Source organism: Corythoichthys intestinalis, chromosome 19, assembly GCF_030265065.1.
Source record: "Corythoichthys intestinalis isolate RoL2023-P3 chromosome 19, ASM3026506v1, whole genome shotgun sequence".
In the NCBI taxonomy this organism is placed as follows: domain Eukaryota; kingdom Metazoa; phylum Chordata; class Actinopteri; order Syngnathiformes; family Syngnathidae; genus Corythoichthys; species Corythoichthys intestinalis.
Genome location: NC_080413.1, coordinates 27,922,079 through 27,940,140, shown reverse-complemented (window position 1 = coordinate 27,940,140; position 18,062 = coordinate 27,922,079). Strand labels below are relative to the sequence as shown.

The window sequence follows — 18,062 nt, the reverse complement described above, 5'->3', positions numbered from 1 at the left end:
ATTTTTGTTGTATTTTCAGTATATGATACTTATGTTTTTTGTGAAGGAGTTGCCGAAGCTTATGCCAATAAACGGCGCGGTCTGAGCTACGAATCTGAACGCCAGTGTCCACTCGTCTTTCTCTGCCTCTTAAATCTCAATATGCAAAATAAGGCATCATCATAATCTGTTGGGCAAAAAAATTATTAGAGTAGCCAGCAATCAAACTAAGTTTAATACATTTATTCGTTTTCCGTGTCGCTTATTCACTGGGAAGCAACCAGCAGGATGATCAACAATTTGGAAATCTGCTTTTACCTGACAAAAATAAGGTGAGACGTCATGAGACGCCATTAGACGTCTCAATAGAGGCAAAGGTTTTCGTGTGTTGTGATGCACGGCAAAAAATCAGCAAAAATAATAAAACTGCTGTGTTTCACTGTATAATCTAATCATATGTAAAGCACACGACGGCTCTGGATGCTAACTATATCCATAATAATATTGGAATAAGTTGGATCACACAATAGTTTACCATTAAGATCAGCAAACAGTTTTTGACATCTAACACTCTCCTGCTCTTGTCACAAGAGCAGGGGAGTGCTGTCACTAGCGAACTTAAGACATGAACGCTATTCGTCTCATCCAGTCTTTTGTGTTCATTTTGCTTTTGCTGTCCTTCTCATTAATGTTCCACTCAGGTTCAAACTGAAAGGGCAAAACCGATGACATGTTAATGTAGTTAAAGAGTGAAATTGTTAAAGTCCAGCAGCGTACCCATGTGAAGTCACCACCCTGCGACGTCAACAACAATGGCAACTTACTAGTTAAAATAATTTTACAAATTTTATTAAAACGAAAACATTAAGAAGGGTTTTAATATCAAATTATTATAGCTCGTACATTTATCTTTTAAGAACTACATGTCTTTCTATCCGTGGTACCCTTTAAAGGGAACCTCGGACTTAAAGAGTTGTAGGCTCTAATAAGCCACAATTGTTCTCTTTTACGAAAATATGTTATTAGACACATAAAACATTGCCATTGATTTAAAAATCTATAATATTCAGTACATGTTTTGACCTCCGGAGGGTTTTATGTACGCAACTGACGCAAGGGGTGATGACGTAGTTTGTCACTGTCACTAGACGAACACCACTGGTGTTCTGCAATTTCTACGCGACGAGACGTCCAACACATGCGCATATCGGTTAAATTGGTGAGTACTTACTATTTGTGTTTTTATTGAGTCCTGTATAACCTTTTCATTGCCTCAAAATACTTTTTGCATGTGTTTCCCCTCTCATACTTTTAAGCATTGTTTTCTTGTGGTAGCTTTAAAGCAGATTGTTGATCTGTTGACAACATTAGTCACATAGCGTATTTGAACCACCCTTATTAGACATTACTATGTTTCAAGTATTTTCTTAAGGCATTTTAGTATGCTGTGTCTGTATGCATCTAAACCAAACAAGCTGAAAGCGCACGGTAGTACTTTGGGTGTCAAATTCGCCTCTTGCTGAACATTTCGCCGGTGTAGCACATTTTGGCAGTACACCAGTTTTGTCCTACTCTCATCTCGTCTCATCCCGTCTTTCCTGTTCATTTTGCTTTTGCTGCTTGTTTTGTGACATATCGACAGTGCTGTCATGCTCATTAATGTTCCTCTCGGGTTCAAATTGAAAGGGTTGAACAGATGACGTTTATGTCGCTAGAGTTATACACTGGAAGCCCTGCGACATCAACAACAATGGCAACTTACTAGTTAAACTAACTTTACAAATTGCATAAAAACAAAAACATAAAGAGGGGTTTTAATAAGAAATTATTTTAACTCATAATAACGTTTATCTTTTAAGAACAAGTCTTTCTATCCGTTGTTCCTTGAAGAGTAAATTACAACTAGCCATACAGTACATGACAAGTTTTCTTCTTGTTTTTCCTTTGGTACATTATACAGCAGGTAACTGCTTTTTATATTTGACAGCAAAAGTTACTCCAAAATGTTATTTTAAATTGTAATTTTGAGTATGTTTTAAAAAAAGTTTTTTGTTGGCAACAGCTTTTTGATGCTGCAATGGATTAAATGCATCTTTATTATTACAATCAGGAAAACCTTTTAAACCCAAACAAATTGGTCAAAAAAAGTGTCCTGAACCGATTGCGATTGTGACAGTCAGAATTCTACCAAAAAAAGTCATCATATACAGTATGCTTTCATCCATCGATATTTTTTGCCAATATGTGAAGATAGGGTGAACACACACACACATGCAAACTGTATGAACACAAAAAATGTGTACCTTTCCATCTCAGTGCACCAGAGGATGTCCTCCTTGTTGTCCATGTAGACAGGGAAATGTTCGTCTTTCCCCTGCTTCACAGAGTTGGAGCGAGTCGTTATCGTACGCAACTTCTCAAACTGGAATTTGCATCCAGGACCAAACACAGACACACAAACAAACAGACACACACACAAATATTCTTTTTTTAATCCTTAATCTGTCCTGAAATATAGGACATGGTTGGCTATTATTGTAAAGAATATAATTACCTTCTATTAATGTTTATTTAGCTGTCACATAATAAAAAAGTAATTCATTCAATAATGGATACAATTCAAAGACAATAAAACTATGATGGAAATTATTAGCCACAAGCACGATAATAATGTACACATTATAAGCTACTGTTCGGTATATCATATCAATATTTTTTATGTTTATCCATTGTGTCTTTGGAAGGAAACCTGTCTATTAATTCCCAAAAGAAAATGGTGCAGGCATACTAAATATTCAAACACATATACACACACGTGCACACTGATACCTTGGCAGTACGACCATGCTCAAGACACTCTTGCAGGTCCAACTTGTCATTCGTCATGGGGCTAAGGGGCCTGTTTGTTGAGGATATTGTCAAGAAGCTACTTTAAAATTATAATCATTTCCAAGTTGATATTTGCACCAAGGTTTGTGTATGAGCATGTTTTTAATACCTTGACATGCCAGGCAGGTTTCCCCAGAAGTATCGAGCACGATGGGCAGCAGAAACTTCCTTGGCATCGATCATCACAGGGTTGCACTAAACAAAGAGTGTTATTTACTGGGACAGAGTAGCGTCTATTGTGTTTTAATTGGCAATCACATTGTTATCCTTGCATTTTTTTGGGGTTGAATGCCTCGTAACACGTTCTTAAATACCTCTAAAAAGCGAGATATGTCCCGTTTGTCACTGACTCCCATTGCAACCACGTTCTCAAAGAGCCAGAAGAAAGGTCGCTCGTCACCTTCTTTTGGTCGAGCCTCGTGCAAAAGACGGTAAAACTCGAAAAACAATCGCCCAGTTCCTTCTGTGGGAATAAAACAGAAACTAAAGTGAATGCAGTACTGACAAAGTAATGTGGTTATTCATTATTTTTACTGAATGTACTTAATAGTACATCAGATTTTCTACATGTATCAGTAAATCTCATTTAATGCTTTTTGATGCCACTTTAAACTAATTTAAGGCTTATGACCAACTGCAGATAGTTTCACACACGCAAATTGTGAGTTGTATGATCATGACTTTTTAACCGATACCCTGATATTGTCCAACTCCAAAAATCCGGTACTGATATATGCAGTGGTGGACTCAACATATTATGGGTAATTGTATTGTGAAATCCCACTGGATACTTTAATAATGGTAAATGTAACAACTTCAACGTTTTCCAATAAGCATTATGTGAAAAATAAGACAATTTCAACTGAAGATATGGGAAAAAGTGCCTTTATATTGCACTGCCTTATTTATTGTTGAAATCAAAATAGTGCCAACATCAGTTTTTTGGATTAAGTGCAAGTGCAAACTGCCAATAACAATAAGGTAGTGCCATATCACATATGGCTCACACAGTGCTTCTGGCTCAAAATAACAAAGGCACAAGGTTCATTACAGTGAATGAGGTATGTCATGAGTTTATAATTCATTATTTTTCAATCATTCATTGTTCATTAAATTTAGTTCAGACAACTCTAATAAATAATGTAACAAAAAAACATTTTTTTAACTGTCAAGTTTACAGAATTTTTAATGACTCACTTGCTTTTTAGTGCTGCAACGATTAATTGATTAACTTGAGTAATTAAATTAGGAATAAAAGTTAGGAATCAATTTTTGCTGTTTCGAGGATTTGTTTAATTAGAGTGGCGTTGTAATGGTTTGTTTTGAAAGTGTTTGCATTTAGTTTTATTGATTTGGGTGGATACATTGCCCTCTAGTGGCAACAACGAATCTGACAACTCATTTAACATTGCTGAATCTGGTTGCTCCCTGTTAAGACTAACATAATGTTTTAAGTTTTTGTTCGAGCTAATATGTTTGTTTATGCATTTTTTATTTAGTTTTGAAGTATATTTAGCAGTTTTTGTGTGAATATGTGTTTGAACAATTTGTTAAGAGCATTGTAAAAATAGCTTTTTTATAGCATTTAAGCTAGCGGACTTTTGCTATGCAAGTTAGCCAACTGTTTTTTGTTGTACTTAGAACCTCATTTTAAATAGAATTTAATAGGAGTTTGAAGCAAAGCTCAGGTGTTTTATATTTAAATGAAAGTGCAATTCTGCAGAGTTTGAAGAAACACTTAGGAATTTTAATTTTGTACTCGCATTTAATGCTCTTATGAAAGTGCAAACTTAGCAAGCCTTTGTTTGACATCTCCTAAAATTTGTTCCGCAACGCATTAAATGTTCCTAATCCGATTACTCGATTATTTGAACTAACCAGTTGATAGAGTAATCAATTAATAAAATAATTGATTGCTGCAGCCCTAATGCTTTTTAAGGTCAGAATTTTGACAAAATCCATTTAATGACTTTTAATGCATTTTAATGACCCGCATAAACCCTGTATATATAGTATAAAACATACCGTAAAGGCCTTTCCTTGCAGGGTTCACTATGGAGAGGTCATTGCAGGGACTTCCTCCTATCACTAAGTCAAATGGTCCCCACTCTTCAATCTAATGGTAAAATATAATATCAAAAGAAATGAGAAGGTGAACAAGTGTGAATAAAGACTTTAAAAATGAAGAAAGAGCTTCACTTACATGCTTATGGGTTACGTTGCGTACATCTCCCACATACATAATTCGTCCCTGGTGTCTGACCATGCCGACGGTGATGGAGTCCTCACACACTTCGGACGCCACATACTTATCAACCTGGATGCCCAGGTCTTTTAGCACCAACAGACCTGGGTGCATAATATACAATATGTTTTTGTGATGTTGTGCTAAACATTTGTGATCCTAGCTGGTACATGTACGCTCGCTCATGTGATCACCTGTTGCGATGCCATCAAACAGTGATAAAACTCTGATTGGCTGCCTCTTCTCTGCTGCAACTGGAGCATATAATTTGGCTGGCTCCTAGGGAGATAATAACAATGTGGCTGAGTTCATTGAAATCTGTTCAATTGAACAGAAATATAGTGCTGTATGTGTATATTTCTTTTTTGCAAAATGCTGGTGTTGCTTTTAGTGAACATACTGTATATGACCAACATACTGTATTTACGTATTTTGTTGGATGGAGAAATGCCTTCATAGTAATAGTGTGAAATGGTGCTTATGGACGCTTATCAAAATATACGGTATCAAAATATACCAATATATTACACTATTATGTTTATAGAAAAACAAAGTCTAGAATTTACTTAAATACCTTTTACAGTGGTATGAAAAAGTATATGAACCTTTTGGAATTTCTCACATTTCTGTATAAAATCACAATCAAATGTGATCTGATCTTTGTGAAAATCAAACAGATGAAAAACAGTGTCTGCTTTATCTAAAACCACCCAAACATTTATAGTTTTCATATTTTAATGAGGATAGTACGCAAACAATGAAAGAAGGGGAGAAATTAAGTAAGTGAACCATCACATTTAATATTTTGTTCCCCCTCCTTTGGGAGGAATAACTTTAACCAGACGCTTCCTGTAGCTGCACATCAGTCTGGCACATCAATCAGGACTAATCTGGGCTCATTAATCTCTACAAAACTGCTGTAGTTCAGTCAGATTCCTAGGATGTCTGACATGAATCACTGTCTTTAGGCCATGCCACAGCATCTCAATTGGGTTCAAGTCTGGACTTTGACTTGGTCACTCCAGAACATGCATTTTGTTCTTCTGAAACCATTCTAAATTTGATTTACTTCTGTGTTTTGGATCATTGTCTTGTTGCAGCATCCTCTTTTTAGCTCCAACTGTCTGACAGACAGCCTCAGGGTTTTCTGCAAAGCAGCCTGATACACTTTTGAATTCACTCTTCCATTATTGGTTGCAAGTTGTCCAGGCCCTGAGGCAGCAAAACAGCCCAAAATCATGATGCTCCCTCCACCATGCTTCACGGTGGGGATGAGGTGTTGATGTTGGTGAGCTGTTCCATCTTTCCTTCACACATGATACAATTCAACTTTGGTTTCATCAGTCCATAAAATATTTTGCCAAAACGTCTGTGGAGTGTCCAATTACCTTTTTGCGAACATTAAACGAGCAACAATGTTTTTTTTTTTGTTTTGTTTTTTTATTTAACAGCAGTGGCTTCCTCCCTGGACTCCTCCCATGAACACTATTCTTGGCCATAGTTTTACATATAGTTGATGTGTGCACAGAGATATTGGACTGTGCCAGTGATTTCTGTACGTCTTTAGCAGACACTCAAGGGTTCTTTTTTACCCCTCTGAGTATTCTGCGCTAAACTCTTGGGAGTCATCTTTGGTGAACGGCCACTCCTTGGGAGAGAAGCAACAGTGCCAACCTCTCTCCATCTGTAGACAACTTCTCTGACTGTCGATTGATGAACATCCAGACATTTAGAGATAGTTTTGTATCCTTTTCCAGCTTTATACAACATCAACAATTATCAACAATCCTTGATTGCAGGTCTTCAGACAGCTCTTTTGACCGAGCCATGATGCACATCAGACATTGCTTCTCATCAAGACCTTTCTTACCAGGTGTGTGTTTTGTAGTGGGCTTGGCAGCTTTAAACCACTCATCAGTGATTGGGCACACACCTGACTTAAACTGTTTGGTTAAAAATTGGTTTCAATTGCTCTTTAAAGAGCATATGACAGGAGAAAAAAAGTCTTAAATGGCATTATGTGAATTAGAATCATATTTTGAGACGATTCGACTATATACAACAATTTAGCAAAGCGCAGATGACGACAAATTAGTCTTTTAATCTGCCGGTTAGCCACGCCTACCATTATAGGGCTTTAGCGTCCCCAACAGGTGGATGATGTCAGCGGTAGACTGGGCTCATCGGTTTTGCTATTCAGCCCGTTGAAGGGGAATTATTCAGAACAAGGAAAACACAACGAAGAGAGCCGCAAAATGTCATTGTTTCAGTCTCTCTACTCCAATATTTTTACAGGATATTCTTTTTATCCAAGTATTTTCCCCCAATAGCTATATAAATGGCTTGAGAAGGACCAGTCAGCCCGTCGAGGGGGAAGTATTCACAACGAGGAAAACGCGACGAAGAGAGCTGCAAAATGTCATTGTTTCTGTCTCTTTACTTCAATATTTTTTACAGGATATTCTTTAATCCAAGTATTTTCCCCAATTGCTAAATAAATGGCATGGTCATGACAAATAACAGTCTCGTGCTAAATGGAATATGAAATAATAAAAATGCATTTATTCAGGACGACATGGCAAAATTACTCCATAATGGTCAAAACTGTCAACTTCACCTTTACTGTCGCACCTCCCGAATGATATTTTATGACACCTAAATCGGACATATGTCATTTCCCTTCCCCGGCTTCGGAGAATGTAAACAAACCAAAAGGCGTGACAGCTAGCCGACATGCTAACTCGAACCGAGTGATGTTTCAAAGTCTTCGAAGTGGAAAATTACACATAACTAGCCTGGATTTATTGACATGACGACTGGGTTGTCGATTGTCTTTGCGGCTCGGCAAACCGCACGGCGGAGAGCAATTTACAGTTCATTCCCCGGAGGAGGGTGGCTGCAGTTGTTGTGCAGCTAACGTGCTGCCAATGTGCATGAGGAGAGCTTTTTACATGCCCATCAATGATCAAACGTAAGTAGTCCTTTATTTAAAGAAAGTTTGTAGTGTTTACTTTGTAATCGCTGTATTTGTATTTGACATAATACAAAACAAGATGTTTACTCACTTCCTCGTAAGTCCAATGGTCCCACAGTAAATATCCACGGTGAATGGGAACCTTTTGAAACTCCAAAAAGGCGCACACGCCTCTCCCTCATACAGAATGATTTTTCTGCAGCTGTTTGGCTGGCGTGATGCAAAAAATAAACGTATTAATCCGCAAAATCAGCTGAATCCTTCGTCCTCATACACAACAGTACGCTGTATAGTGAAGAGGACGTCTTCTACCGTACACGTCACAGCGCCCTCCTCCTCAATGCAAGACCAAAGCCGGAAGTCACTCATTTTCATGGCGCGGGATTCAAAAAACTAAATAAATATAGCGATCGCTTCCACACACATCCAAGCAGTCCATATCATTCAGGAGCATAAAATACCGCGTGTATTATGAAATAAACATGCTTTTTCGTGTCACATGCACTTTAAGTCTCCTTAGGCAGAGGGTTCACGTACTTATTTTTCCCCCTGCTATCATTGTTTGCATGCTATCCTCATTAAAATATAAAACCTATAAATGTTTGTGTGGTTTTAGTTAAAGTAGACACTCTATTTTCATCTGTTTGATTTTGACAAGGATCAGACCACATTTGATGGGGATTTTATGCAGAAATGTGAGAAATTCCAAACGGTTCAGATACTTTTTCATACCACTCTATATGCTGTATGTTTGTATGAATGTATGTAAGAAAAACACAAATAGGACTTACAAAGTCCTGTTCATGATTGTTGGCGAAAAAATGCTGCAGTCGGCATGGCCAATCATCCCGTCGCCGCAGTAACCCATAAGTATTTCGGGGTCCACACATGTAACAGTTCCAAGGGTCTTCTTTGATGGCTGCCGCTGCTGAGCCGGTTCCAACCAATAGATCAACACATTCCACGCAGAAACACCTGTGTACAAACACACACACACAGAAGGAAGTTTTTCTTACAACCAGTATAAACCAGCACAGCACATCTGATGACTGTTGGCCATATGGTGCATGGTATTAAATATAATTGCCTTGCTGACAGTTTACATATTTAGATTACAGGACGGACCGGTGTTTCTGATCAAATTCCGTTGCTACAATGTAACCTGAATATGTGTGTGCGTAATGTAAATTGGATGAATCCATCACTTACTACGCTAGCACAGTCATAATGTCATATTAGGCCATAAATATAAAACAATCAAATAAAACTGGGAGCAGATTTTTAACTGAGCATGTTCAATGTGACAATATATTCTTACATTCTGCAGTTTTCATAAATCGAGACATTGTATTTTGGGTTTGCCAGAATCCCCTGGATTTGGTTCGTATATTTCCTTTCCAGATGATTAGACAGCTGAAACATATTTATGAGTTGCTAAAAATAACTTTATCTGTTGTATCTTCCACATCTATCATCCCCAACTTGTGCATGCACTTACAACATACTTCATATTGACCCAAGCCCGTGTTTTTGTTCTAGACAAATAAATCTGCCAGTAGAAAGAAGTATTTTTCAAATTTTGACATAAAAGGAAATGGAGTGGTTTTATTTGAGTCCAGTATAAGCTCTCAATTGGTGCCCACTAATCCCAAGATCAACAGCGGCCTACTGACCTACAGCAGTTGTTGTTGCCGCACATGAGCACCTCCCTGCCTCCGCAGCAGATGGTGCAGTAGGACTGGTAGCCATCATCATCATACTGGTAGGCACACTCTAAAAAGGAATTCTATCAGAGCCGAGGAGAAAAACAGAGTATGAATTCAATAGAATACCAAAATATATCATTATTTGGTAACACTTTACAATAAGGGTTCCTTAATTAACATTAGTTAATGCATTTTTAGACAAAAAGTAACGTTTAAGTAACATTACAATAATTAATATAATTGCTTATCTAAAATTTTATTAATATATTAATTAACATGAGTTAATGCATTAGATGATGCGTTAGTTAATGCATTAATTAATGCATAACCAGACAGTAACTAATGGTTTGGTAAAATAAAATAAAAAATATAGGCCTATATAGGGTTAGGGTTTGTTAACTTAGCATTTATAATTTCTTAGTTAAGGGACACATGTGCTACACTTTACAATAAGAGTCCAAAGAGCATTCAGTAATGGTTAATAAACGTTAAGGGGGGGGGGGGGGGGGGGGGCTGGGGACTTAAGCATTTATAATTTCGTAGTTAAGGGACACGTGTACTACACTTTACAATAAGGGTCCAAAAAACATTCAGTAATGGTTAATTAAGGTTATTTAATACTTATGAGGGACGTTCACGTGAAATAATACCATACTTAAGGTTAGGTTATCAGCACCCAAGGACTCACAGAGCAATGTTTCTCATTTTGAAATAGCATAATAACTTACCAGTACCAGTATACATTAATAACTATTTATTAATGCACTAATGTATATGTGAATTAATGTTAAGTAATGTATTATATTTAGCAGCACCCTAGGACTCACAGAGCAATGTTTGTCATTTAAAAATAACACTCACTTACTAGTACCAGTATACATTAATAACTATTTATTAATGCACTAATGTATATGTGAATTCATATTCAGTAATGTATTATATATATTATATATTATAACCTAACCTTAAAGTATGGTAATATTTCACGTGAACGTACCTCATAACTATTAATTAACCTTAATTAAACATTACTGAATGTTTTTTGACACTTATTGTAAAGTGTAGCACACGTATCCCTTAACTAAGAAATTTTAAATGCTTAAGTTCCCCCCTCTTAACCTTTATTAACCATTACTGAATGTTTTTTGGACACTTTTTGTAAAGTGTAGCACATGTCTCCCTTAAATTGTAAATGCTTAAGTTCGCCCCCTGCCCCCTCCCCCTTAACCTTTATTAACTATTACTGAATGCTTTTTGGACCCTTATTGTAAAGTGTAGAACATTTGTCCCTTAACTAAGAAATTATAAATGCTTAACAAACTCTAAACCCTAACCCTATATAGGCCTACATATCGTCTTAATTTTACCAAACTATTAGTTACTGTCTGGTTATGCATTAACTAATGCATCAACTAATGCATTCAACTAATCCAACTCATGTTAATTAATATATTAATAAATGTTAGATAAGCAGTTATATTATTGAAATATTACTTAAACATGAGTTATTGTCTAAATATGCATTAACTAATGTTAATTAAGGGACCCTTTTTGTAAAGTGTTACCCATTATTTCACAATTATTACTGACAAAAAAACAAACAAAAAAAAAAATCTATATTGTATTGAACATGGAGGATGGACATAGTAATCATGTTACAACACCAGGAGTGGGTCTTGACAAAGAAACCACATGGACTGTATTGTCTTACAACATGGTCTGTAAACAACAATGTACTGTATTTTGACACACTTCAACTACAAATACAGAGGTACCTCTACATACGATGTTTAATTCGTTCCAGTACCTGGTTTGTAAGTCGATATGGTGGTATGTCGGGCGGGATTTTCCCATAAGAATACATTATAATTCAATTAATTTGTTCCACAGCCCAACAACTTATGCTAAATCCTAAAGAAATACTGCAGGTAAAATTACAAATAGCAATTATACATAACCAAACATATAAATTATAAATACAAATCGGAATACAGTCATCCCTCGCTGTTTCACGTTTCAGACTTCGCGCCCTCAGTCTATTGCGGATTTTTTTCCAATTAAAAAAATAAAATAAAAATACAGACGAACTGTCCCGAGCGATTGCATGGTCTCACTCTTACTCCCTCCCTCCCTTGTCCTGCTCTTTGCTCATCAGGCACGTCACTGGAGTTGTGAATTAAAGTTATCGATGTTGACAGATGTTTGTGTCTGATCTTGCCAGAGTCACTGACTTCAAAAGTGCCGCATGCGTCAATCATCGTTTAACTTGTTAAACAGTTGCTGTGGCAACTCGTTGTGTGTAGGTGAGCAGCTTGAGAGGATTTGAGTAGCCTCACTATTCCTACTACTTTATTGTTGTTTAAAAATAATTCGGAGGAACTGTAACATGTTTAAAACTTATAATAATTATTATATTTTAAGTGCTTAAAAACATTTATTAATATATATATTTGAGTACACACAGTATATACATACATATTTTTTTTACATTATACTTTGGGAAAAAAGTGAAACCAGTTCGCGGTTTTTCATTTATCGCGGCGGGTTCTGGTCCCCATTAGCCGCGAAAAACGAGGGATCACTGTAATAATAATATTGTAATAATAATCGGGTTCTAATGTGCCGGTTGTGTTTTGCATGCTGTTCCTGAACGCACCGTGCGACTGATACGAGAGGTGCAGATGAGTGGGGAAGCTTTTACTAACTTTCTCTTTTTTCCCTTTTTTTTTTTTTTTAATGTTCTGTTGTTGTTGACGTCGGCCACAGCGGACAGTAGCAGTGTTGTGTTGTGTTCCACAGGTTCTGGAAAAAAATGATTAAAAACCTGACGCAGCCAATGATTTTCTTGCCGATGTTACAATAATAATAATAGCGGGTTCCTACAGGTTTCCTCAAGATAAATTTAAGTCCTTTTAAGACCTAATTCAGACCATTTTTTTAAAACTTAAAACCTATTTCACAGCCGTATTGACAAAGAAAAACAAAATCCGTGAATTTGTGTTAATTTATTTCTCGAACGTGAAACTGTGGAATGTGTGCAAAATGTAAGAATGCAGCATATTGAATAGGCTACTCCCTGCCATTGTAGGAATTGTGTTTAGCAATAGTGTGCAGAGTTGACAACACCTCTGCTTTCATGGTTGTTGTGGACCCAAGCGATGTGCGTAGTTCCACTCTCGCAAATCCATTAGCAATCATAGCTGGGCTGAGATGCAGGGGGGCTGCAGAACTAGCAGCTAGCTGGCTAGTGTTAGTTGCTGTCGCTTTGCTTACATTAGCAGCTTCCTGTCTCTTCAGGCCAGTGAGCAGCTGGCTGGCTTAAACAGGCAGATTGAAATACGCCGGCAATGGTGGGAGTTTGTTTCTTTCCTCTTAGGGAGGTTATGTGCGTGGACAATTTAGCATGGGACGCTAGCGCCTTCATGCCCATTGTACCCAGCTGAATTTTGTTTTCATGCGATGCAAAAAGCCTTGAGCACACTATTTAGGCTATGTTATTTAATCAAAATGACACATGACACTTATGAGGAGAAATGAGACACGGAGAAGTTACATAGATCATAAATTTTAAGACCCAGACATGTAAATTCAATACTTTTTCAAGACTTTTTAATGTATTATTTCCAAATTCATAAGTTCAATGCGTTTAAGACTTTTTAAGACCCCGTGGGAACTTTTGATAATAGTAATGAGAGTCGTCCTTGATATCGTGGACATATTCCAGCCGTATTGTCGAGCCAGTTCACTGACGTACGAACAATGCTCATATTTTTCAAACATTTCCTTCTTAATTTCAATGGTAAGCGCAACCTTTTTATCTTTTTTCACCACCTGCACTAATCTTCTTGGGACCCATGTTGATTTCTCACACAAGAAAATCCGTCGTGCGTCCGTCTTGCGGGAAAACAAGGAAATTGCGACGCTGTCATAAATCGCCGTATTTCGAGCACGTCGTCATATGTCGAGACAAATAACGAGTCAAATTTTACGTCCGATGTCGAAAAGATCGTATGTCGAAGTATCACTGTATGGTCTGGTCTCTTTTTGCCATGCATCCGTTTTCTAGAGTCGTAATTAGTCATTGGTAAGATATCGCTCATCCCAGCTGACTAGTCATGGTCACTGGTCAATTAAGATCTGCTGGTTCAATGGGTTGTTAATGAATGGCAAAAACTGCCTAAACAGCATTGGCAGAGTGTGATGAAAGATTAAGAAGGTCAGGCAGAGGAATTTGGAAACAGACCTAGGATCTCATTAGGAGAATCAGTTGGCCGAAAAAGCCCCAAAAGATTGTAAAACCTCACGAACTATAGCAACGATTCAGTTGTTTAGTTATTAACTGAAGACAGCATCTTTCAGTTGCCTGATACCGCCATAAGAACAACATTGTATTGTAAAAATATAAACAAGATGAATTGATTTTTTTTAAGTATTGTCTTGAATTTGTCACATGCAGTATCCTCGCATATTAATGAATTATGAACAAGTATCTTACTTTGCAACCCACGCACATTGCACCCATAAAGAGGGGATGCTCCAGAGAAACACTGAGACTTCCACAGGAGATACAGATATCTGGAAAAAATAGAATAGACATCACCACACACAAAGGTCAAAAGTTTTGTTTGTTTAGTTGAATGTTAATGTTTTAGCTTACATAGATAAGAAAAACTAAACAAAAGGAAAAAATGGTACCTTCGATGTTCCGCGTTTTCTTTTTAATCTCCTGTATAAGTCTCTCTGGAGAAACAAAGCAATGAGTTATGAATATGATATATACATATACAATATACAACAAACTCAATATTACGGTATATTATAGAGAACATGTCTAACACAAAATAAAAAAAGCTAAGTGATTCTTCATTGTTCATAAATTTAATCAGACAAGAATACATCTAAAACTATTAATGAATTTATTGATTTTTTACAGGCTCAACGCCTGTCAAATCGCCACTCAGGTTGTTGTTCTTCTTCTTCTTGTGGACACTAACTTTGAAATCCTACTCCTCCATCACTCATGAATCAGTCATCTTAAAACTTGGTAGCTACGTAGCATGGGCCCGTATCTATAGATCCTCTGAGCCAAATGAATCCCTTCACAATACGTACCATATTTGAATGAAAGCACACCTTAATCACAAGCCCTAGGTACGGACCGGTTACATTTCAGTAAAATATACTGGATCTCGTTTTATATGCCCCTCCCGACCAATTCATGACGAATTTGTTGTTTATTAATTGAATTTTGTTTATACTAACAAAATTAGTCAGATTCCATTTTTGTATGGGGAGGTAGCACACACTAATTTGGAATGGGAGTAGGCTATACCTTCTGTGAAAATCTTATTCCATCCATTTTTTACAGTATACCTAGCTGAGCTGACTTGAAAGGAGTGTAACCCCTGGGAAGGTCACCTGTCAATCACAGGGTAATATTTAATTTCACAGTAAACTTCAGTTCACCTCTGGTTCCTTCGTCGATCACCTCTCTGATTTTGGCCTTTTCCGCGGCATTCTTGCGAGGTTTCTTGGCAGGGGGAGGAGTATAGGCTGCTTCTGGTTCTGCCCACATCTCAGAGTAGACATCTTTATATGGATTCTGCTCGTCTGTAGGAATTAGCAAAAATGACATACTAAGTAGCTTGTGTGTGAGTGCGTGGATGTTTACCTTCAGGAGGATCCAATGATTGTGGACCGCTAGGTAAGAAGCCAGACATAGCCCACTCTATCATCTGACTGGTCTGAGGCTCTACACCGTCTGTGTCATCAGTTGGGTCACAGGAAGGAGTGGGTCGTCCTGCTCGCACACTTGCCACCTGGACATCGAACAAATATAGACGCTCTCCAACCCTCCATTTTATATGATCGCTTATCCTGCTTTGGCTTATGTGCAGCTGGAACCTCTCAGCAAACCTTGGGTAAAAAGGTTGACCACACCCTGAACTGGTCGCAAGTAGGGCTGCAACTAACGATTATTTTCATAATCGATTAATCGGACGATTAATTAAACATTTAATCAGATGAATGACACTTCTTTCAATTACCTTAACAATTTACCTTGAAGTTGTTTTCAGCAATGAAAACAAAATGGACGACTATTTCCTTCAACTGTATCGATTATCAAATTCATTGGCAATTAATTAATTGATCAATTTAATCGATTCATTGTTGCAGCCTTATTAAGAAGCTAGTCTAGACAGTAAGATGTCCAAAAATTGGACCTATAAATGTTTGGGTGGTTTTAGTTAAACCAGACATTGTTTTTTCATCTGTGTGATTTTGACAAAGATCACATCACATTTGATGGTGATTTTATAAAGAAATGTGAGAAATTCCAAAAGGTTCAGATACTTTTTCATACCACTGTAAGCTAAATTTGATAAAGAACAACAACAAGAATTCTTATATCGTCTATTAAAATAGGTGACAGAGGTTGAAGTGCGTTACCTGCAGTGCCTCAAAGATGGCTTTACGGTACATGGGCTGTTTGTTGTAGGTGGGCTGGTGGAAGGCAGATGAGAAAGAGCTCAGAGGCATGAGTTTCTCTACACAAACCTGGAAAATGAGTCAAAAGAGGGGATTTCAGTTGGTTCAGAATAGGCCTGCAAATAACTGCTTAGGAATTACTTTTCAAACAAAAATAGCCTGTCTGATCAAAGCACTTACCACAGAGAATTTGCCATCTCCGAACCACATGACCCAGCGCGTGCCGTCAGCGGCTCGACTACGGCCGCTCATCCACCAGGAAACAATCCTGCCAGGCCACCAGGAGAAACCTCGTAGCTTCCCAAAGACTAGCGTGCCAATGCCAAAGCCCCTGCCATCCTGTGGGCATCCATGAGGAAAAGTAGAGTAAAGGTGAGTTGGCATCAATGTTCCCTCTAATTTTTCATGTGTCTGAGCAGACACACAAGCCCCTTGAGCACACCGAGGACCACTGTGAGCAACATCAGATGTGCACTCAATGGCCACTCACCAGTATCACTCCTGTTCAAAACTTTGGATCATAGCAACTTACACGGCTTATTAAAAGAATAAAATTACAGCGGCAGTTTTCATTAGTTTACTATAGTATAATTGATTTTGCCCACTTAAAATAAAAAAGACAAAAAAAATCTCTTTGTTCATGTACTATGTTCTACGTGAGAGTCCTGCTTTAACCATAAGAAGAGTAGTAGGAAGAGCCTGGGTGAGGTCCCGTTGTGGCATGGGTGAGTTAATAAATAAAAACATAATAGACAACCACAATGGGAGTATATCAAGCTCCAACATTAAAAATGTTCAGACAATAAAGGACACTCAAGATTCATGTTCTCCGTGCTCAAGAAGCTATATAGGACAGGTTTTTTTTTAAATTAATTAAAAAGAATAAATTAAAAAATCTCAGTTTCATAGCTTGTTCTTCTATTTGCACATACCTCGACAGTCATTCCATCTAAAAAGAACCACACATTTCTTTTTTACTTTGGCTTGATGAGTGTAGTATGGCTGCCTGTTCCTTTCGCCATGATAACGGGTTAGCATTTGTTAACTCCGCTACAATTTTGTTTACTAGCTAACCTGCACGGCGCGTATGGGAAGGGCACTTATGCGCAACACTGTCAATGCTATGATTAGCTGCATAGTTTAAGTGAAGTGAACTGTATCGTACTATTGGCTAGACACCTGTTGTTCTTTGAGTTACGTTGCAAAATGATACAGAAAATAATTTTGTTGGTCTGATTAACTAGATTATATAAGTTTGTACAATTAATACTGTAGCGCTGGCAGAAATTGGTAGTTGAATGATGGTTCAGTAAATCAGCACAGGAGTCTAGCTCACTTTTCAACCTTTATTTTTGTCCGCACCCAATCAGGTAATGCACCTCAAAGCTACTGTATATACTAAAGATGCACCGATACCGATACTGGTATCGGCAGGGGGCGCCGATCCAGCCCGAAATGGTGGTATCGGTATCGGCGAGTACCAACAAAGATGGCGCCGATAGCATTTACCGGTCCATTTTATATAAGATTTGGCTGCAGCCTTTTTCCCTCCTGGCGCTCACTACACTCTGTCTCTGTGTTGTGTGATGACACGTGAACACCAAGCAGCTATCGCTATTGGCCTGCTCCAGACCAATGAGAGCGGGCCAGTAGCCACTCCTAACCAATGACAAGGCCGCTTTTTCATATGGAAAAACAAACCAGGAGAAATGGCGGCGGTCGGGAAGTATTTCAAAATAGAAATCCCGTCGATTAAAATCAATGGCTGCATGCAAGGTTT

General features: G+C 37.7%; 1 protein-coding gene across 6 annotated transcripts in view; it reads right to left on the bottom strand.

Annotated features, from left to right (window-relative positions):
• Positions 1–18,062, bottom strand: part of dnmt3ab (DNA (cytosine-5-)-methyltransferase 3 alpha b) — a 98,796-nt gene that overhangs the window by 20,603 nt on the left and 60,131 nt on the right. For 3 of the 6 annotated variants that reach the window (XM_057822156.1, XM_057822160.1, XM_057822161.1), the window contains 15 exons: positions 16,463–16,621; positions 16,244–16,351; positions 15,465–15,612; positions 15,260–15,403; positions 14,489–14,533; positions 14,289–14,368; positions 9,761–9,873; positions 8,879–9,062; positions 5,308–5,392; positions 5,072–5,217; positions 4,894–4,984; positions 3,183–3,331; positions 2,978–3,063; positions 2,809–2,878; positions 2,283–2,401 (listed from right to left, as the gene is read on the bottom strand). In XM_057822156.1, coding sequence (XP_057678139.1) covers positions 2,283–2,401; positions 2,809–2,878; positions 2,978–3,063; positions 3,183–3,331; positions 4,894–4,984; positions 5,072–5,217; positions 5,308–5,392; positions 8,879–9,062; positions 9,761–9,873; positions 14,289–14,368; positions 14,489–14,533; positions 15,260–15,403; positions 15,465–15,612; positions 16,244–16,351; positions 16,463–16,621 — 1,727 coding nt within the window. The remainder of the gene's footprint in view (positions 1–2,282; positions 2,402–2,808; positions 2,879–2,977; positions 3,064–3,182; positions 3,332–4,893; positions 4,985–5,071; positions 5,218–5,307; positions 5,393–8,878; positions 9,063–9,760; positions 9,874–14,288; positions 14,369–14,488; positions 14,534–15,259; positions 15,404–15,464; positions 15,613–16,243; positions 16,352–16,462; positions 16,622–18,062) is intronic. The other 3 variants (XM_057822157.1, XM_057822158.1, XM_057822159.1) reach the window with 3 other exon arrangements.